The sequence below is a fragment of the Perognathus longimembris genome, chromosome 24, assembly GCF_023159225.1.
Source record: "Perognathus longimembris pacificus isolate PPM17 chromosome 24, ASM2315922v1, whole genome shotgun sequence".
Taxonomy (NCBI): Eukaryota; Metazoa; Chordata; class Mammalia; order Rodentia; family Heteromyidae; genus Perognathus; species Perognathus longimembris.
The window spans coordinates 21,182,881-21,205,977 of record NC_063184.1 but is presented as its reverse complement, the minus strand read 5'-3'; the positions used below and the strand labels follow the sequence as shown (position 1 = coordinate 21,205,977).

General features: G+C 40.7%; 1 protein-coding gene across 9 annotated transcripts in view; it reads left to right on the top strand.

Moving 5' to 3' along the window:
• Bmpr1b (bone morphogenetic protein receptor type 1B) overlaps positions 1-16,027 on the top strand; it is a 277,367-nt gene extending 261,340 nt beyond the window's left edge. For all 9 annotated transcript variants that reach the window (XM_048333724.1, XM_048333730.1, XM_048333728.1 and 6 more), the window contains 4 exons: positions 257-554; positions 8,680-8,855; positions 13,004-13,134; positions 14,716-16,027. In XM_048333724.1, coding sequence (XP_048189681.1) covers positions 257-554; positions 8,680-8,855; positions 13,004-13,134; positions 14,716-14,841 — 731 coding nt within the window. In that variant the 3' untranslated portion in view covers positions 14,842-16,027. The remainder of the gene's footprint in view (positions 1-256; positions 555-8,679; positions 8,856-13,003; positions 13,135-14,715) is intronic.
• The last annotated feature ends 7,070 nt before the right edge of the window (positions 16,028-23,097 follow it).

Genomic DNA, 23,097 nt, shown 5'->3' with positions numbered 1-23,097 from the left:
TCAATGAATGATCAGACAGGAATTATGTTTTCTTATCCAAATTTCCAATTTTGCTCTGTGCTTAAACGTTCAATTATCTCTGGTATGAATGCTTTAATACCATCATGGCCATAGAAAGCTAAGTGAGATGCTGAATGAAAGACATCTGTGAACAAAAAAAGTAGTGTTTGAAAATACAAATGATTCCCAAATCTATTCTAAAAATGTCTTCCTCCCCAATTCTTGTAATCCTTTTTTTTTTCTGTTCCTCCTTTAGGGTTCATTGCTGCAGATATTAAAGGGACGGGGTCCTGGACACAGTTGTACCTGATCACAGATTACCATGAAAATGGTTCTCTTTATGACTACCTGAAGTCCACCACCCTAGACACTAAATCCATGCTGAAGTTAGCCTACTCAGCTGTCAGCGGCTTGTGTCACATACACACAGAAATCTTCAGTACCCAAGGCAAACCAGCAATCGCCCACCGAGATCTGAAAAGTAAGAACATCTTGGTGAAGAAAAATGGAACGTGCTGTATTGCTGACCTGGGCCTGGCGGTGAAATTTATCAGGTTAGTATCCCAGTGGGTAATTACACTTTTTAGGATTCTTTTCTATGAGCTTTCATGGACAGTACATTCTGCAGATCTTCTATTTAGACAGATGAAAGTTCATCCATGTCAACTGTAGAGGAGTAGGAGGGAGGGATGAAGAATATGACCAAATATTTATCTTGTGACGCAGTGTGTTTGGGCCAGTGCCCTTGTTTCAGTGCTCAATCATAACTGGAATTATGGCCTCTCTGTCCGAGGATTGCAGCTGTCATTAAGCTCTACGGAATTGAGGTCGTAGGTGGCTAGGAACCTGTGGGTAGCAGGAAGTAGGAAGAAGTTTCAGGTCTTAAAGTGACAAAGGCCATGGCTTATTCCTTCTATGTGGTACAGGAAAGATTATTTCCAGAGACATTTTGTATTGTTTTGGGCTGTACTAGGATTTGAACTCTTGATCTCACTCTTGCTGGACTGGGTATTCAACCACTTTTCTTTTCACTGGATATTTTGAAGATGGAATCTAGTTCTTTTTTGTCTCAAATGCCCTTAAATCCCGATCCTCCAATTCTCAATTTCCTGAGTAACTAGGATAATAGACATGAAGCAATGCACCCAGTTACCATACATGTTTTCGAGAAACATTGGAGATTAATAAAATAAACACATTTGGTCTATTATACTATAGCTGAAACACTGGCTATAAACATAGCCAGTCTTGCGGGGTATGGCTGTCAGACTCCTGTAGATTCCTTGAGGTATTGGGTGCTCAATATGGAAGGTTCAGTCCTTCAAGCTCTATTTTCCTTCATCTTTTCTATAATCAGAGTAGTTCCTTTGATCTCCAGTGTGATCTAATGAGAATGAATGGTACCTCTGTTATGAATACAAAACAAAATGAAATTTCCAACCACTGGTACACAATGACCATCATCTAACCACCTTCTCAAAAATCAGCTGATTCACAGCCTTTATTATATGATTGGACCCTCATGGATTTTCTTTAAATATTCTGCAGCATGTAGAGAAGAATAATGGGAGAAAAAGTCATAAACATTATTAAAAGCTTGGAAAATGAAACTAATGAGTTGTCATGTTTACTTGCAAGTAAACTCTGGAGGTGTGATTTAATAACACACCACAGATATGTGAAGGTCTTCCTTGTTTAGAAATGGCAAGTTGAAGTTGATTTCTAAAAACAAAGCAAGGGAAGTGAGGGTAGCTATAAATTTCAGTGAGAAATATGAACCTTCTGCTGATAAAGATGATTAAATCCTCTCTCCCTCCTGAATTCTTTCGTATGACCTGCAACCCTTTCCAAGTCTCATCTCAAGAAATTGTTTTGTCGTGATTATTTTCAATCAATATCAGTCGATTCTCTCTATCCTTCCATAACCTGTTAAAATTCTCCAAAGAGGTCCAAAGGCACTCTCCTTTTTCCTTCCTAGTCATTTTTGATGTCTTGTGGTTTGACTTCTGTTTTACCCTGCCCTGCAACTTTGTGTAGAGGACCAATGAAGGCATCATCTACTTCCCATCCCCCACCCACAGTGCCCAACCCCCTCCCCTTGTTTTCTCATGATGTGCCTCTGAGCTCAAGAGCTGCCTGTCTCTCTCCTTTCTTGCTTACCTTTTATGCTTTACATCTGTACCTGCTATGAGATAAGTCTGCTGTTGCTTTCTAGTTCCTAGTTATGTAGATCCCTTTGAAAACACAGAGTGGCTCACATTTTCCTTTGTTCTCCTATATTTGATTTGGTCCATGAAATTGATATTTTTTTTTATTCTTAGCAATGGGTTGAATTCTAGCTTCATGACATTCCCACCTTCCCTGGCCAGTTTGACACCTTCATTGCCATTTTTCTAGATTCTGGACTAAGACACATTGCTGTTTCTTCACATCTGTTTGCTCTCCCATCTCTTCATGCCACTGTCAGATTGATTTTCTTGCAGTGTAATTGAGGACATTGTCATGATTTCATAGTTATCTGTGGCTTTGGTCTTAGTGGTGTCTTTGTTTGATGATCTTGGGATTTTCATCAGACCTCTTCTCACCAACACAACTAATCTTTGACTACATTTATTCTGACCACTATATTTTACACACCTACAGGTGGTTCGTTCATTTGTTCCTTCCTTCCTTCCTTCCTTCCTTCCTTCCTTCCTTCCTTCCTTCCTTCCTTCCTTCCTTCCTTCCTTCCCCCCTTCCTTCCTTCCTTCTTTCCTCCCTCCCTCCCTCCCTTCCTCCCTCCTTCCCTCCTTCCCTCCCTCCCTCCCTCCCTCCCTTCCTTCCTTCCTTCCTTTTCTTTTTTCCTTTCTTTCTTTCTTTTTTTTTTTTTGCCAGTCTTGGGCCTTGGACTCAGGGCCTGAGCACTGTCCCTGGCTTCTTTTTGCTCAAGGCTAGCACTCTGCCACTTGAGTCACAGCGCCACTTCTGGCCATTTTCTGTATATGTGGTGCTGGGGAATCTAACCCAGGGCTTCATGTATAGGTGGCAAGCGCTCTTGCCACTAGGCCATATCCCCAGCCGTCCTTCCTTTCTTTCTGTGCCCGTCCTGCAGCTTGAACTCAGGGACTGAACATTTTCCTTGACCTTTAAAAAATTTTTTTTTTTTATCAGGGCTAGCATTCTCCTGTTTGACCTCACAGCTATAATTTCAGGTTTTTGGTACTTAATCGGAGACAAGAGTCTCACAGACTCCCTGGCTGGGCTGGCTTTGAACTGTGATACTCACTTCATAGCCTCCAGAGTAGGTAGGATTACAGGTGTGAGACACTGGTGCTTGCATAGAGTTCATCATGCTTTTATAATTATCTGAACACTCACAAGCCCCTCTGTACCCCAACAACTACTGATAGTCTTGACAGTTTCTACTTTACAAACATCTGTGTCGTTATTTCCTTACAAATATGGTTTTTACTTAGTCTTCTTTTCTGCAGTGTGACTCTGGATATATCACCATAGCACTTCTCACGCTGTCTAATGGTGATCACTGATTATGTAACTGGCCCCACCTCCCTCTTGAAGGTAGATAACACTTTTTTTCTCCATATTTGCTTCTCTAGTGTCCTTCCCATTGCTTCAAGTTTTTGTATAATGGATAAATGAATGCTTCCATGTGGACTGCAGAGGAAGTTTGGGGGGGAGTCCCCTTACCTTACCCTACTCCTAGAGTTGCTATACATTCCAGATGAAGTCTATCTTTTCATTTTTATTGTCTACAAATTCTGCAGTTTCTGTGCTTTCTTTGTTTTTGGTTTTTATTTTCTTGTTAATGAACTTTAATTCAGGTCTTCTCATTCCTTGGGCAGGAGCACATGGATGAAGTGATCCATGCCCCATAGTCCTTTATGTTTTAGGTATGTTTTTGAATAGAGTCTCAACCTTTTTTTTTTCTTTTTTTTTTTGCCAGTGTAGGCATGGGCAACAATCCTCTATTCATATGTTCTGTATAGCTCACGTGACAGACAAACACCCCCACTCTCAGCTGTTGGTTGAGATGAGGTTTTATGAATGTCTTGCTGGACTTGCTGAGGATGCCAGCCTCTGGGTCTCTGGGTGACAGGAGTGAACTACCTAGGCCACTTCATTTGCTTCCTTTCACTGAACTGAATTCTTTGTTCTCGTTCTGTCCCCCGTCCTCACCACTAACTGCCTGCCTTTTGATGGCATCATTCCTAGTGAGGAAGGTCCCTGCTTCTCTGTGAACCTTAATCCTCAAGGCACTAGTTTTGCTGATAGGAATAATGACACTGCCGACTCCCATCCCTGAAGTCATTTCCTGGCCCTTGTCTACCTGGTATTGTGATTATTCGGATACTGGCCTCATCTCTCTTGCTAGTCTCTGGGCATTGTGAAAATAAGATCCATGCTGAATTCAATGTTTCCCATTTGACGTGACACTGAGGCCTCATCCCCTCTATAGACCTTAACACAAAGGAAGGAAGTAATGTATTTCTGAAACTTAGTTCTGTTTATTGTTAGAGGAATTAATTGAATAGTATCTCAACTTGCAGGAAGTAAGGGGACCCCATACAGTAATTCACAAATTTGCGAGAATGGCAGCTCAGGTGTTTGTTTCCTAGACTCAAGTAAGTAAAGATTAGCTGGGCATTTGTGGATGGGGAACCCCACTTTTCTCTGCCATAAGTGGAGATTCTACTTGAGAGCTTTAAAGATCGTTTCCTTATTTTTATTTTTTGATGCTGGTCTTGGGGCTTCAACTTTAAAGACTGGGGCCTATCCCTGAGCTTCTTTGCTTAAGGCTAGTGCTCTACCACTTGAGCCACAGCTCCACTTCCGGTTTTATTTTATTTTTTATTTATTTATTTTTTTTTGGCTAATTGTAGGTAAGAGCTGCACAGACTTTCTTGCCCAAGCCGCCTTCTGACAACAGTCCTCAGATGGCAGCCTCCTGAGTAGCGAGGATTACAGGCAGGAACCACTTATCTTTATATGTCAAAATTTGCACATTTTGGGGTTTTAGCCTAAGTTTTAAACTTGCTTTGTGTGTTTCTTTGTTTCATTTTTTTAACTCATTTCCTGGTTGTTTTTTATAGTGTATATGTGTATGAGTGTATGTGTAGGTCCATGCTTGCAAATGCACAGATGTTTCGTGTTTTATTGCATGTAGAGTGACAAGCCATTGATGAATTTTTAGACTTTTAATATGTTAACTTCCTGTGAGAACTTAATCTTTACCTAGTTGTCTGCATAATGGTAAGTGTTCTGTTAGGCTTTAAAGTCATTTCTGGGAGAGTCCTAGGCAAGGAGATAGAGTAGGGGGCTTCCTTGGAGAATTCTTGCTCTTAAACTTTTCTTGCCCTGTATTGATTTCTTTGTACATTCTTTCAAAAGTGATGCAAGGGCTAATGCAGCAGAGATTGAATTTAGGTGATCCCTGGCAAATATCACCATTACTTTGGCCTGCCTTGGGAAGAGGAAGAATAACACACAAAATGCCTTCAGGGAAATCACATAGCTCTTCATGTTTCACTCTGGATGATCAAACAAGTCCTCTGTACTTCCCAGTCAGAGTAAGATATTTTCTCAGGGGAGAAAATGAATTGTAGCGTGGAGCCTGTTAGGTACTAAATTGTAAATAGAAGGCCTGCTGCGAAGACTAGGTCTGTTGTGCAGATCTCCCAATTGAAGAAGGTCCAGAAGCAAATGAAAGGAGTGCCTGGAATGTGCTTCCTGACTAAGCTAAGTTGGGAAATGCATGCCAACCATGCCCAGGTGTCAACATAGGGTCCCCAGAACCTTATGCCCAAGCTGTAACCATGGTTCTCCTGTTCTCAACCTTTTGCATAGCTAGGATTACAGGTGTAAGCCACTACAGCTATTAGTTGAGTTGGAAGTCTCACTAATTTTTTTGGGGGGGGGAGGGGGGGCGGCAGGTTGACCTGGAATTTAAGTCCTTCTGGTTTCATTCTTCTGTAGCTAGGATTCCATGATCCATGGATGCCCAATTGATGTACACATTTTCCCGTTCCTAATTCTTTTGGATCTTTTGACTAATAATATATATTTATATTTATGAGTCTATAAACATAAAACACTATTGTAGAAAAGCTACTTCTGGTGATTTAATATTAACAAATATTAGGAGTTTGTCTTCTTATTCTCTGGTCTTTCTTTTTAAAAGAAAGAGTTAATGGCAGTCTGGTTGTGTTCACTTCCCTATTTTATTCACCTTTCCCGTGTTAGAACTAATATACTGTTTATATTTTCTGCTATCACCTTATACTCTGTCTACATTTAATATAGCTACTGTAATAGATATAATTATTTGGTAAATTTGGAGTTGTTTTCTCTGCCTCCATACCTTTTCTGTGGTATGCGTCTTTTCCTGTCAACCTTGTTTGTTGCTCACCCCTACCTACTCCTCTGTGCTAGAACAGAAGCTAGAACAAGCTGAAGGCTCTCTCGTGACCTTTTCTGCTCCCTTCCTTGCTCTTGACTCATTTCTTTTGGTTCTCTCCCTTCTTCCTAGGTCAACCAACTCTATTTTCCTTCCTTTTATTTGTGGAGTTCTAGTGTTCAGTCAATTTAATTTCTATTTGGAGCCTTGAAGATTCTATACAAGCTCATTTTTTTCTGTCAATATTTGAGAGCAAGGAAAACGATGTCACAGAAAAGTAGAAGAATGCAGTTTAATTCCTTTCAAGCATGGAAACTTGCCTGAGAAGGGGCCAAGCTCTACATTTTAGAGTATATTTATAGATTAAACACAAATTAATTATAATTAACATGCTTGTTGTCAAAATATAGTGCTAAAGGCATTTGCCATTTGGTTCATAGTAATCTTTTACAAAATTAACTTGTTCCACCAAATTCTCATGGGCCTGTCTCATTTTATGGCGTATATATCAGAGAATAAAATTTCTTTGTCTTTAAATTTTCTTATAAGGAAGATCATTGTAAATAGGCATTTTCCTGTTTTCATCTAAAGTTCATTGTTTCCTTATGTGTGTACAAGACACATTGTGGGTGAAAATGGATTGGAGTTTTCCTCTTTAAGAACATACTAAATGCTTATGACAGATATTTGAAGATTATCCAAGAATTTCTCGAATCTTTGTCTTAAAGAGTTTCTATACATTTCTCTTTAATAGTTTCTTCCACTGATCAACTTGAGAGTAGTGGCATTTCATCTTTATTTCTTTACTTTCATGCACTAAATAAGCATGCATGGCATACATACCAGGACCTGAGGGAATCTTATGTCTTACCTTTCAGCCCAGTGGTTCAGTGGTTTGCCAATGTGGACTCAGACCACTGGTCACAGCTCACCTAGCACTGAAGTGGAGGCTGCCATTTATGACCTTATCCTCCAGGGTTCATTTCCCCTCAGTCCACTAAAAGCAATAAAAAGTCAACCGGGAGTTGAAATTTCAATGAAGTTGGAGGTATTCCTTTCCTCCTTTTTAAACAAAACTATAAGATGGGTACCAGTGCCTTCTGCTTGTAATCCTACCTACTCAGAAGGCTGAGGTCTGACAATCGCAGCTTGAAGCCAGCCCAAGCAGGAAAATGTGTGAGACTCTTATCTCTAATTAACCAGAAAAAAAAGCCAGAAGTGGAGGTGTAGCTTAAATGGTAGAGCACCAGCCTTGAGTGCAAAGCTAAGGGATAGCACCCAGTTCAAGCCCCAGTATGAGCACGTGGGCACACACCGGCACACAAGGCCATTTGTTCCATGAAACAATAGTGAAAATAAGGAACTTTTAATTTTGTTCCTTTCTTGTCAAAATAAAGTACTTGCAAATTTTTATCTATCACTTTACTATGTTTTTTAAGATAGTTAAAACGAGGTCTTATGATGTCTTGCTTAAAAAATACTGTCTCATTGAAATGGGTGACTGATCAAGATGCATTGTGTTAATTAACTGTTTTGTTAAATGGCAACTCCTTTGTACAACTATTTAAAAAGAAAAAGAACAAATAGGATGAAAGTGAAGAACATTTCTAGGGATAAAATACAATGTCTCAGGTGCTTGCCTAGCATACATGAAGCCCTAGGTTCAATTCCTCAGCACCACATATACAGAAAAAGCTGTAAGTGGCACTGTGGTAGATTGCTACCTTGAGAAAAAAGAAGTCAGGAACAGTGCTCAGACCCTGAGTCCAAGCCACAGGACTGGCAACAAAACAAAACAAAACAACACCAAATGCTGTCTCAGGCTGGTAGATCTGTGATAGAGTGCTTTCTTGTATATCGATGTCCCTGGCTTATATCCCAGCACTGCAGAACAACAACAACAACAAAAACTTCCAAACACAAAACTCTCTCAGACAAACAGCTATGTGGTATCTAAAATACAGAGGGAGGGAAGGTATTTTTAAAGATATTTAGCAATATAATTTTAATTTTGACCTTGTAGGCAGAAGCCTTTGTATGTTGCAACTTCATTCTTGTTCAGTCTCATCTGCACCATTTAATTATTTCACATAATATTCCATGACTATTTCCTGTAACTTTTGGCAAGAAATGTGTGTGGTTTTCCCTAGGAAATGTTTTATTTCTGGAGAAGTTTATCTTATCTACCTTTTATGAAAGTGCTTGTTCGAAGGATTGCCTGGATGTCTTGTCTTTTGTTAGGCCTCTTTGATGCTGATAACACTTTGCCGTTACCTTTTCCTCAGTGACACAAATGAAGTTGACATCCCACCCAACACAAGAGTTGGCACCAAGCGTTATATGCCGCCGGAAGTGCTGGATGAGAGCTTGAATAGAAATCACTTCCAGTCTTACATCATGGCCGACATGTACAGTTTTGGACTCATCCTTTGGGAGGTGGCTAGGAGATGTGTTTCAGGAGGTAAGACATGACAACCTCTTTGTAAAGCTACGAGAGGAGATGCTAGAAATCCTTTCTCATCAGAAGTGCCAAGTGGCCGTTCTGCCTATTAAAATCAGGGTTGCTTTCCTTTCCTCCTTTATTGCTGTTGATGCAGTCAGAGTCTTTCCAGGAAATAGTTGACATGTTAGAATAATTTTTGACAGCCTTCTCTCTCCATCTACCACTAAGGTTTGCTTGCAGACATTCTCCATCCCTTGCCTTTTCAAAGAGCACCCTCCGCTACTCTTTGTGGTCTCCTTTTCCTTCCTCCTGGGGTCTTCCTCCTGAAATTGCTGCATTTATCAAGTCAGTCCCCTTTCCTACTCCTTGAAGCTTTTCTCGCTCACCTGAACCCTGTTTCCAACTCCGGAGCCCCATTCCCTTGTCACATCCTAGGCAGACATGACCCTGGAAACAAACATGAAATGGGGGACCCATTCCTTAGTTCATTTCTTTCTCATTTATAAAACTTCCTCATAAAGCAATTTGGAAACAGTTCTTTTTTATATATAAAAAACAAGTAATCAGCATTTGTTACTGTTCATGATTTTTCTGCAACCAAAAAAAAGACTCTCTAATAAGACCAATTATAATTAATAAGATCCTTTAATATACAAAAATCGTATTCCTTGAACCATTTTGACTACTGCTGTGCAATCTGTTTTCTAGTCGCTCCTACTTCTTTTTAAAAGTCAGGAGCTGAATGTTAGGTTCCTTTCAGATCAAATACAGAATATGGCAGGTATATTATTCTGAAAATAGTAATAATCATTTAAAAAGCTAGCTACTCAGTGGAGCTCACTGGACACTGATGAACGTGAACTATTCCACTGTGGGTGAAGATGACAGGAGGGAGGGACTGGGAGAGATTATGAGAGAACAGAAGACACTGTAGGAAAGGTAGTGTATGGTAATGTACTCGTTACCTCACTCAATGTAATTGTAATTCCTTTGCACATGACCTCTATAATAACAATAAAGTAAATTAATAAAATTAAAAACCAAAAGCTTGCTACTGCTGCTCTTCTTCATAATGGCCAGTTTGAACTCCTGAGAAAAACTCAAACTTGCTCTGGGTTTCAGTGTGCATGTGACTAGTACTGGGGATTATTCTTGTCCCTGCTATTTATTTTCAGGCATACCTTTGTTTCAGTGTTCTCTTAAGAATGAGACGTGACGGCTGGGAATGTGGCCTAGTGGTAGAATGCTCGCCTTGTATACATGAAGCCCTGGGTTCGATTCCTCAGCACAACATATATAGAAAAAACCAGAAATGGCACTGTGGCTTAAGTGGCAGAGTGCTAGCCTTGAGAAAAAAGAAGCCAGGGACAGTGCTCAGGACCTGAGTTCAAGCCCTAGGACTGGAAAAAACAAAAAACAAAAACAAAAAGAATGAGATGTGCTACTGTATCCTCTTTACATAGTTGTGAGGTTTTAATGAATACACAAAGAATGAATTTTTACGTGCATCCCATGTGTATCCCATGAATAGCACTTATATCATGTTAAAAATGCTTACTAATTTTCATTTCAACATATATAGATTCATCTTTAAATATAGAAATGGAACATTCACTGGACAAGCATTCGTATTCTTAGATGCAGAAAGATTTTTTTCAGTGATAAAATGACTTCTACTAACCTTGAGAATTCTGAACCTCTGCTAAGCAATATTAAGCAGAACACAGTCTGCCCCTTTGAAGGGACAGAATTTGACAGAATTCTTAAGTTCAGGAGAAAGTTAATACAAGAAGCTTTTGTTAGTCAGATAGTAAATAAATAAACATTGTGTCATAAATATGAAGTAGGAAAGAATGAACCTAAATACATCTTGATGCCTCTGTGCCTTGATTTCCTCCTTGGTGAAGAAAGGAAGAGCCTGTTTCTGAATTATCTATTTGTACTTTATTAAGACAAATTTATAGAAATCAAAGGTAGTGAAGATGTGAAAAGATTTTTGGCCTTGTCTTTCTAGTCCAGGTGGTTGGTGATGGAGCACAACAGGTTTGGGCTTTTCTAACTTTGGAAAAAAGTTGGGGATGGTAGGGAATCAGAGTTTGGAGATTTTAAACCCAGAATTAAATGACAGCTTACATGAGATTTTCCCCCCTTATTCTGAGGCTCAAACTCAGGGCCTCATGTTTGTGCTCTGCTTGCTCACTCATGGCTGGTACTCTACCACTTGGGCCATGACTACTCTCTGATAGATACTTGGAGACAGAATCCTGGGGACTTTTCTTCCTCTTCTGGCTTTCAATACTCAGAGCTTAGCTTTCTGAATAACTAGGACTACAGGCATGAGCAATTGGTTCCTGGCTGCATGGAATTTTTTTTTTTTGCCAGTCCTGGGGCTTGAACTCAGGGCCTGAGCTCTGTCCTTGGCATCCTTTGGCTCAAGGCTAGCACTCCACCACATGAGCCACAGTGCCATTTCCAACTTTTTTATGTTTATGTGGTACTGAGGAATCGAACCCAGGGCTTCCTGCATGCTAGGCAAGCACTCTACTGCTAAGCCACATTCCTAGCCCTGTCTGTAAGTTTTTGATGATTGTGTTACATGATAAAGTGAAAGAAGTAAGGGCTATAGTTCAAAGCCCAAATTTGATTGATCCATAATTTTCTGTGGTTGGCCTTTTCTGTATCTGTGGTAATTTACCTCACTGTCCATCTAGGTAGTGGCACTGAGAGTTTGAGAGGAAAAACAAATGAAGAGACATCTTAGAACTCATGTGTGTTGGGCTTGGCTATCTATCTATCTATCTATCTATCTATCTATCTATCTATCATCTATTTATCTGTCTATCATATACTGAGATAATGAAACACAACAAAAGGAAATATAGCTATAAGTAATGCATAGGATTGTGTTCTGTGGTGACATCAGATAATCATAGATGTTGAGCCACTGATGGGTTGAAATAATCTGAGAAAACCTTTGACCCGCTGGTTCTATATGATTTTATATGAGTTTTTGTTGATAAGTAAAGGCATAATACAGACCCCAGATCTGGCCAGAGCATTTCTCCAATGACTTTAATGATGTTGTGTATAATTTATCAACTTGTTGATTTCTGCACAGGCAAAAACCTGAACTATCTAAAAAGTATGGCATCGAATGTGGAAAGATTGTTCAGAACATGGCCCTCTTATCACTTGTGAAGAGAGATCACTTAGAATTACTGCTTCAGGGCTGGGAATATGGCCTAGGAGGCATATGCCTAGGAGGCAAGAGTGCTTGCCTCCTATACATGAAGCCCTGGGTTAGATTCCTCAGCACCACATATACAGAAAACGGCCAGAAGTAGCGCTGTGGCTCAAGTGGCAGAGTGCTAGCCTTGAGCAAAAAGAAGCGAGGGACAGTGCTCAGGCCCTGAGTCCAAGCCCCAGGACTGCCCCCCCCCCCCCGCAAAAAAAAGAATTACTGCTTCAGAAGAAGTTAAAAAGAAGACACAAACAGCCTACCTTCTTAAAGGGCAGAAGGAAAAAAGTAGAAATGGGCTATTAGAAAATGTGAAACGAAATAGAATTAGAAAATTCAAAGAAGAAAATATAAATCCGTCTTTTTAATGTAAAAAAAAAATCTATCATGCTTAGTACTTTTGGTCTATATAATTTTCCGAGCAGTTCCTGTGCAAAAACTGCTTCTTTTTATTAATCAGAAAAATATGAATCTGACATTTTGTTCCGACAGGATGTGCTCCCCAAAATATAGTATTCATAATCTCATGCACCAGCGACTGACATAGCAGAAAATACAAAGTTGCCATGTGCCTAACAAATTTACATTGAGATTTAGTGCGGGTTTTCTTTTTAAGTTTGGCTTTGATTAAATTAGAAATAAATTGGAGGTGCTCATTTAACTTAGCCTTTGGACATTAAAAAAAAGACATGAAGACTTGTGATAGCATTTTTCACATATTTTCCTAACCACGCTTTCTAAATTACATTAAGCATGAATGGAGGTCCGTTTTCCAAAGTTGACTTTGTGCTTGTCAGCTTGGACTTGTGGTTTTAATATTGACAGCTATTTCCTGGGAGAACACTCTTGTATTACATTGAAAAATAACAATAATGATAATAATAGAATAATAATGATGATGATGATGATAATAGAAACATATTTTCAGGTATAGTAGAAGAGTACCAGCTCCCCTATCATGACCTGGTACCCAGTGACCCCTCTTATGAGGACATGAGAGAGATCGTGTGCCTTAAGAAGCTCCGCCCCTCCTTCCCCAACCGCTGGAGCAGCGATGAGGTAAGACGGGACCTAACCACGTGGCTTCTGAAGGGACTTTTCCTCATTGCCAACACTCAGAATACTCACTACCGAAATGCTTCTTTATTTTGGTGGAGATGGTGTTTTGCCTCATCGCAGTAACGTATATGGAGTAAATCTGTGTGGTAGGGCAAATCTGTTCCTTTCATTCCCCTCCCCACCCCCCAATTTCATTTTACTGTTTCCAAAATATACTAAACAAGTCAACATTAAGCCCACATGTTAGATTTTCTTCTTTTCATTTGCATAAATACTGTTATTTCTTCCTCTGTGTCTTTAAAAAAATTATACACCCAAGTATATTGTTCTGGCATTTTGATGAGAGTAAAATGTAGGAGCCTGAATAGCGGAGGTTTCAATGTATGAAGTAATTTAGGTTGGCCTGGTGAAACTGGTCAATTATGCTGTGTGTCTTGGCTATGATTTGAACGCATCTGCCTTCAGTTTGCTTCTAAGGACTGTGTTGAAAACCAATTAAGCTTGCAAACAAGCTGTCGGGCAGGTGGAAGTGATTTGGGTAGGCCTTGCCTTTCCTAACACTTGACTCCGACCTGTGGCTCACTTGAACCACTGTGACCTCTGATGCGTCCACACTGAAAGTCTTCTGATAGGTGGGAACATTCTAAATGAGTTGGATGCCCAGTCAAAGAAGGACAAAAGGTTCTTACCAAACCTGCACCAAACCCACTGCAGACAAATGCACAGAGCCTTAGGTGAATGTCAATATGATTTGACAGTCCTTCACTGAGGATTTCTAGAGAAGGGAATTTTGTGCTTTTCAACAAGAAGACCAGCAATTGATGTATCACAGGAAAGACAAGAGAAAGTTTTAGCAAAGTTATGTACAGATCATTAATATTGTAAAATGGCCAAGTGTTATGCTCATTTGCTGTGATTTATGAATTGCCATGTTTGTTTGAGTAGTACCGAATTAGATAAAATGTTTACAGTTACTTAGTGTTAAAAAAAATAACCTGGGATTATGGAGTGCAATACAGATTCTTTGGATTTTTTCCTATTTGCTAAGACAATCTTCAAAAACACCCTTCTAAGGCTAGGCACTGTGGCTTATATCTGTAGTACCTACTTGAGATTACTAGGATCATAGTTTGAGGTGAACCCAGTAAAAATATTTATAACATTGTATCTGAAAAAAAAATTGGAACTGGCAGTTCACACCTGTGCTTCCAGCCACACTGGAGGTGTAGGTAGGAGAGTTTCAGTCTATGGCTCACTTCAGGAAAAAAATGTGAGATGCTGTCTGAAAAATAACTAAATTTAATAAAATGAAGGTGTTGCTTTTGACTACCAAAGTGTAAGTAGAATCAGCAAACCACTTGCTTACTGTTACAGGAAGACCTGAAAATCTGTCTGGGTCCCTACCAGTTTGCATGAAAAGGAGTTTTTAGGGAATCTCATTTCGACATGGTGTTAAGGGGTACTTTGGACAATCCATTGAGACTTCATAAACCCCCAACCCAAAGCCAAATTTGAGGGGCTAGCCTTGCAGGCAAATATGTTCTTCTGACATTAGTGAATGCTCCTTTTTCTCTTTCACAGTGTCTGAGGCAGATGGGGAAACTCATGACTGAATGCTGGGCTCACAACCCTGCCTCCAGGCTGACAGCTCTGCGGGTTAAGAAAACCCTCGCCAAAATGTCAGAGTCCCAGGACATTAAGCTCTGATGTGAGACGAAGAAGCATTTCTGTGGAAGGCCGACAGATACTCTCTTCTTGTGGGCAGAGCCAAAAAAATATTCCAGAGGCATCCACACTGTGAGCTTTGAACACCACTTTGCTTGCCAGGGAAGTCTGACCCATGTCTCCTGGAGCAACCCAGACAGGCCCTGAGAAGTGCCCGGATATACAGACTCATCCTTGTCTGTAGGAGGGAGACACTGCTTGGGTGCTCTGTTCAAGATACGATGCATGCTGCTTTCTAAGAAAGCCCTGTATTTTGGGATTGCCATTAAAAAGAAAAAAAGATGCTTTAATTTTGCCAAAATGAAACAGATGTAGCTGTTTTAAGGTTTATACAATGATAGCTTAAATAAGAACAGAAATTCTTCCCAGAAACCCCGTTGGAAGAGAAAGTATGCTCTCCATTGATAAGATAGGATTGCATTCTACAACCCAAAAGGTAGTCTCATTTTCCCCAGTGCCCTTCCCACTAGCTTCACGCTTCACACCACTTTGCCGGCCCTGCCACTGAGGCTCCCAAGGCACTGTGAGAGCACACGGGTACCCGTTCCTCCTGTCTGAAACCACTCCTACAGCCCCGGAATATGTGGAACAAGGGAAGGTTTTGTGACTGTAACAGAAAGCTTGATGGGTGTTCTTTACAACAATTTCTGTTTCAGTTTGTGTTAAGCAGATATTTCACCATAAATTCCCCCCCTTTCCCCCCCATTAAATACAAGCAAAGCCTTTTTTCCCCACCTCTTCCTTTTAATGGGCAGAGAATTGACCTGTGCGTGCTTGTGATCTCAAAAAGCAGAAGATCAATATTCAATGAAATTGCCAGGGGTTGTGTTAAAGACAAGGTGCTTTAAGATAATTTGCTCTTGTGTTGTAAGAAGGACATGCCATTAAACAAGGAGTTGAGGCTGGCTTATTTGTTATATATGCAACAGATCTAATCTCAGAAGCACAAGGAATGATGTGCAGACATCTTATTTTGTATAGATACAGATGGTTTCTTCTATTGTTGCTTTTTATTTTTGTTACCTGAATTAAATGATACAGGGGAAGTATCCTTCAGGTTAATTTCAATAAATCTTCATTAAAAAAATAGATAAGCAAGGCAGCAGTGGCATATGCCTATAATCCTAGCTACTCAGGAGGCTGAGATCTGAGGATCATGGTTCAAAGCCAGCCCCGGCAGGAAAGTTTCTGAGACTCTTCTCTCCAGTTAATTACCAGAAAACAGGAAGTGGCGCTATGGCTCAAACTGGCCTTGAGCAAAAGAGCTTAGGGACAGCATCCAGGCTGTGAGTTCAAGCTCCACGACCAACCAAAAAAAAGAAAAAAGATAAATATAAGGTGAAGATGGACTAGTAGAAGAGAGTTAGTAAAAATAATATGGCTACTGGTATTTGTTGTTCTAGAATAGATATGGATGTAATACGCAAATCTTAAGGGATCATTTCACACTGTAAGAAGGCTGACTCATTTTGTTTTCATGACATACTACTTACTACTTCATTAATTTATTTATTTTCTTCTCTGTAGCACTTATACAAAACATCTCTTCACTTAATTCTCTAAGACTTTTAGCTTTTGAATAACATACAACAAAATCACTAATAGGGACAATATTCCTCAGCAACAGAAATATAATACACATCTCTCCCAACTCTATTCATTTCCTTACTGTGGTTTTTGTATGCTGTTTAGACATTCTGTAGTGGTTAGCAAGGCTTTTGCAAGTTCTTTGCCCTGGGCCTTAAAGAAGTCATTGCCACCAGAATACGCCAGGGGGCAGTGTTTTCTAACATATTTCACCACTGGGTGCCTGAAAGATGGAGAACTTTTGAAAAAGGGACAATTGCAGGAAAATGAGAAAATCACTCCTCTCTTCTGAAGTAGACTGCAGGTGTGCCTTGTTCATCTAGACATTATATGGCAGTATTGTGAGCGGTGCTTGCCGCTTGAAAATCATTAAGGATTTCTTGAGGATTAAGAATTTCTCAGTTTTTGAATGGTGGCTCACATTTAAAATCCTAGCTACTCAGGAGGCTGAGATCTGAAGATCACAGTTCGAAGCCTGCTGAGCAGGAAAAGCCCCAGAGACTCTTATTTCCAACTGATCAGCAAAAAGCTGGAAATGGAGTATGGCTTAAGCTCAGGGACAGCACCCAGGCCCTGAATTCAAGCCCCAGTACTGGCACAATGGAACAAAGAGTCAAAACAGATCATTTCAGATATAATTTGCAGTCACAACCCTGCTCTTACTGATACTAAAGTCACCTCAGTACCAATACAAAAGTTCATTCCTCTGTGTCAAATTATATCCTTGGTGATAGTTTAGAAAGAATATATGATAGTTTAGAAAGACTATATGGGCAGAACTAAGTGTGTTAATTGATCCTGGGAGAGAAATTTCAGGTCACCTACAAATCAGGAAGTGTTTATGCCAGTTAATTGGCATAAATTAGTGTTTTAATACGGTTGAGTTTTTTTTTTTTTTTTTTGGCCAGTCCTGGGCCTTGGCCTGAGCACTGTCCCTGGCTTCTTCCCGCTCAAGGCTAACACTCTGCCACTTGAGCCACAGCGCCGCTTCTGGCCGTTTTCTGTATATGTGGTGCTGGGGAATCGAACCCAGGGCCTCGTGTATCCGAGGCAGGCATTCTTGCCACTAGGCCATATCCCCAGCCCGATGGTTGAGTTTTTTGTCTCAATGTTTTGTTAAGATAGTACTTTGTTAACTTTTTGGTAACCTACTGCACATGAATAAATTCAAATCAGAATGTTTTGTGGCAAAAGTAAACAAGATTTCTAGGGTTCTAATGAAGATCTGGAAGGAAGTTAGAATGGTATCCAAATTTCTTCTACATCATTCATTTGGTTGCTTTGGGGAAAATTGATAGCCTGCATTCTAATCTGCAACTTGAATATTTCATTATTAAAAATTTAGAATTCTTCTCAAGATATCAGAAGTGACCCATGTAGCAAGTATGTCATTCAATAAAAATTTATTTGTGATTACATTTTCATTTTCTCTTTATCTTGCTACTAGATAAAAGGAAATTGTCTTTAAAGACCAACTACTCACATCTCAGTAATCCTTTGATTTCAAATTTTGTAGCAGCTCAGAAGTGAATTTTATTAATATTTTTGTTAGAGCTTTCAATAAGTTGAGAACCTGGAATTTAGTGGTGTAGCTCATTGCTTACTCTCAAAAGACTAAGATTTTCTTCTCACCCCTTTGCCTTCAATGGACTCCTAAGTTATTAGTTGTTAGATAAGCTTTGTATGCTGAGATGTTCAGGTTTATAGCTTACATATGTATATATATTATATAAATATAGATGTATATGTAAATATTGTGTTCAGTTTGGAGTCTGGCACAACTCCATTCTGTGGATTAGAGAGTAAAATATATGGATGATAAAGCACTAGATGAAGCATAATATTTATTTATGGAGGTATATCAGGTTTTCCACCACAAGTAAAGAGCTATGAGCTTGTGTGTGAGGAGACAGACCTTTGATCTCCAGCAAAGCATTGCTCATGTCAGTGGTGCCCATTCTATTTCCATCCCTCAGAAAACATGCTGAGGTCTTTTTTTTTAATTTACAGGGAGTCCTTTGACACATTTCAGTTGGTGTGTAGTCAAGTATAGCAAGTACTTAATAATGATGGAATTTCATGTTCTTGAGTCGTGCATATTCATGAGGAGTTTTATGTTGTTAGTCTGCCCTGGCTCTTCTTCGCTTGTAGGTGGATAGGCAGTGAAAGAAGGATGATTCTTAAAGCTTGAACGTGTCCAATAATTAATTACATCTCCTTAGGAAACTTGGTCTCAGGACAGAGCAAACGGAAAAGGGTTACATCAAAAGCAATTATGATTCCTTTTGTAAAATGAACAAATGAAAATGCAATATTTGGTGGAGAAAAGTTGGTACTATCTAAGGGTTTTATTGTGTGTCTGTTTCGAAAGAAGTCTCCCTTGTGTTCTTTTGGGGAACCTGTGCCTTATGGAATTTGTACATACTGTAATTATTCAGGACTAGGGAACAAACTATTGTATTTGTTACAAATTGTATATGGCTTTGTTTAAACATTCCCCTAAATAAAATGGTGTCATTCATCCCTTAGAGAAAACACGATTGCGATTGTATGTGGTCTTATAGTTGTGCCTTTTGTTTTCCTTTGACAATATCACATGTTAATGGGGGAGGGGAGGAGGGTGGCAATGGAGAGGGCTCAGGTGAGGGTGAACATGTAGAGGGCAAAAGGAATGATCCCACCGCTTCTGTCCTCTTAGTAGTCACGGGAGGCTGAGGGGAAGGCAGAGCAGTGGGTGGTTGGAAAGAAATGGAGTACAGTTGGTCCATGGAAAATTACAACGGACTGGGGAAGCCCAACCAGTGCTTATGGGCAATGACTGAAGACCAGTTTAAGTTATTCTTACTAAACTGTGTCTCACAGTAGCCCAGAACCTGTCTGTAAATTGACACTCCCTCTTCCCTAAGCCTGAAGTGGGGAGGAATGTTCCATCTTCTTGCAGAGAGAATAATGGTAATATCTACCACATGGAGCTGTTCTGAACGTGAAATGTTTGCACTTAAACATGTGGTAAGTGCCCAACTGTTGAAAATGGTTACAAAATTCAGTGTCCCCCCTTTCTTTTTGCAGGTTGTGATTTTCTTCTTTCATTCTTCCTTTTTTTTTTTTTTTTTTTTTTTTTTGTTAGTCGTGGGGCTTGAACTTGGGGCCTGCATACTGTCCTTGAGTTCTTTTGCTTAAGGCTAGCACTCTACCACTTTGACCCACAGCACCACTTCTGGTTTTCTGGTGGTTAATTGGAGATAAGAGTCTCACAGACTTTCCTGCCTGGGCTGGCTTCAAACCATGATCTTTAGATCTCAGCCTCCTGAGAAGCTAGGATTATAGGTGCAAGCCACCAGCACCCCATGTGATTTTATTTTTCTATCAGCAAGCTCAAACACAGGCATAATGACAACACCAATTCAGTTAATTTAGGATTGGAGTTTATTAGTGGAAAGAGGCAATGCATCATGGAAATTAAGAATGACTATCACCAAAGGGCTGGTGATATTGACCAGAGTAGAGCAGGAGCCTACGAGAGGAAGCTGCTAAGAAAGACAGGAACTAAGTAGGTCAGAGGATGGGATTCTGACGAATTTCAGCTACTACCCAGAGTGGTTTTAATTTAGGACTGAAGGAGTGAGAGGTTTGGGATTGGCTATGTTCTAACCCACTGCACTTTGTGCAGGAGAGCTTGCCGCACTAATGGGGCTCAGGCTGACTTAGAAATCCTCTCATTTTCTTTTTCTGTTATGCTGAACTACGTTACCTGTCAGCCCCAATCTCACCGACAAGATGGGGTAAAAATACCGACCTCCACTTCCTTGGCTCATGAAGAACAAATGATCTGAATGTGTGCCATCTTTGATGGCTTCCCTCCCCCTCCAGGTCAGAGTAAAAGTACATAAAAATAACCTTTTAAAATGACATTAACACCAGGTGCTGGTGGCTCACACCTGTAATCTCAGCTACTCAAGAGGCTGAGAGCTGAGGATCGCGGTTTGAAAGCCAGCCGTGGGCAGAAAAGTCCCCGCGAGACTCTTACGTCCAATGAACCACTCAAAAACTGGAACTGGAGCTGTGGCTTAAGTGGTAGAGCGCTAGCCGTGAGCCCAAAGAGGCTCAGGGATAGCACCCAGGCCCCAAGTTCAAAGCCCCACAACTGACAAAAAGAAATGACATTCGCTTTATCAGACATAATGCAAACACTGTTGGGAACATGCTAGGCTTGCTGTTGGAAGACCTCTCCTGCCATGCACGGACCCTACTCTGCATGGCATTGTGCAGGGCAAGCTTCTTACAGGACCAAAAACAGACAGTAAAATCTAGAAGAGCAAAGCACGTGTTTCTCTTGGTTTTGACAACTTTATACCTGACAGGATTGATTGTCTTCTCTGTGACAGCAACAAAGTACAGATATCCCTGTTCCCCCAAAGAACTTGTGTTTCTAGCAAGTAATTCCTTCCTTAAGTGCTGATCGGAACCCAGCTGAAGGGACTCGGGCTGAGGCTCTGCCTGGTGCCTGACACTGGCACCAAGCGAACCACGAGAGTCTCAGAACTGTCCAGTAAACTCAGCTCATCAGGGCTGCTCACTCATGGACTTGGCCTTGAAAATGAACATTCCTCCACATACAGTAGCATTCTCAGCAGAATTTCCAGCTATGCAAACTCTAATGAAAAGATCGGGGTTGGTAATGAGCTGCGTGCATCTACGTGTGTGTGTGTGTGTGTGTGTGTGTGTGTGTGTGTGTGTGTGTGAATCAGAGCCTTGTTTGCTTCTTAATAGAATATTCATGCTTTCAGACAGAGCCCTCACATTGATTCTACCCAGGTTTTAGTTTATGTATTTTTCATTCCTTCCCTGCACAAACATTTGAGTTGGCAACCTCAGGAGACTTGGTTTGCAGCCCCGATGGCGCAGTTGTTGGGGCTCTGTGGTCATTCCGGCTGAGCACAGGGGCAAGGACACGTGGTCTTGAGGAGACTTGAGGGAGCCCTGGGTGTCACTGCTCCTCTCCAACTCACACCCAAGCCTTCTCCTGGTTGACCTCCAGGAGTGCCTGGGTCCTGCACCACATCCAGTTTTGACTGAGTCAAGAACTCACCACGACTGTCCAACCTGTAAAAGCAGTTATCAGCACACTTTATAAGACCAAACCTTTGGGGCAAGCCTTCGTGCTGTTCATAAGCTCCTTTGATGCAAATGTCTTAAGACATTTTTTTTCTGTTTTTTTTTAGACCTTGTCCTGAGGCTTAAAGTCAGATCCTGGCTGTTCTTTTCCTCAAGGCTAGTGCTGTACCACTTGAGCCACAACTGTACTTCTAGCATTTTAGCTTTTACTTGGAGATAAGAATCTCACGGACTTCTTGTCTGGATTGGCTTTGAACTACAACCTTAGATCTTAGCCTCCTGAGTAGCTAGAATTACAAGATGAGCCACAGCTGCCCAGCCTAGGACAGGTTCTTTTAATTAATCTGTGAGCCTTCCACCCTCAGTATTCAGGCTATGTCCAGATCTGAAGTAACCAGAATCTCTGGAGGTGGATGGATCCAAGCACCTGTTTCCGATCTTAGATGAGTCTTAATACATTGATGAGAGAAAGTGGAAGTGATATGTAGCGATAAAACGTGGCAGATATAACATGTGGCCAATAACATGTTCTTCACCATGTCTTTTGTTCCCACAGTGCTTTGTGCTCTTGCTGAAATGCTTCTTCCCATAGTGACCTGGGTGCTTGCTCCACCAAAGAAAAGAGCCAGGGTGGTATTTGCATAAAGCATCAAACAATCTGTAAAGCCAATGGGAGGAACCCTGTACCTCCAGCGGACTCCACTGGACTCCTCTCGACCCCTCTCCTGAAAGCTTTGCTACTTTCTCTTACTGTGGACTCCTTTCACTTTCAAATAAATTACTCTGTTTACCATAAACACTTCCTTGTCTTGTCATGTGGGTAGATATTCCTAGTGGTATCAGTGATATTGGCAAAACACTGTCCGGGACTCCATCCTGTTTTGGAGGGCGATTGCCATAAGCACCTACCTATGTGCTGACTCCTAATAGGACAGGACTAGGTCAGGAAGGCACAAGGGAGGAGCACTCGGCTTTGCTTATAAATATAATTTATTACCGGTTTAAAAATTCTTTCTTACATTTTGTACATGTTGGCTGACAGAATAAATGCAGGCAATTTTACAAACCAAGGGGACTGCAGGAAAAATCGGGTGAGGCAGCCAGGGAGAGAAGAGAGGCCTACCAGAGCTGGTATCCCCACCTCCACACAAACAGCCAGGCGATGGAGGGAGTGGCCAGGAGCGATTCTCCTCCCTGCCAGCGATTTGTTAGAAAAGGAATTGCATAGAAGATATAGCAAGAGGGAACTCCACAACAACTGAAGAAGTGTTCTGTGTCGGAGAAAGCCAAGGTTGTGGTGTGTTACTTACAAAAGAAAACAAAACCAAGAAAGCACACACACACAAAAAAACCCCAAAACCCTCCATCTGACATTTCTGCAGTTGAACTGTTCCAAAGAAGACAGCAAGGAGGAGAATACTGCCTTACCACGCGGGGTTGCTCTCCGAAGAGCATTTGGTTGTCTTCTTTACAAGCAAAGAGGGGAAGGTCGCCAGCTTGCTACAGCTCAACATTAAACTCAACACATATGGTGCT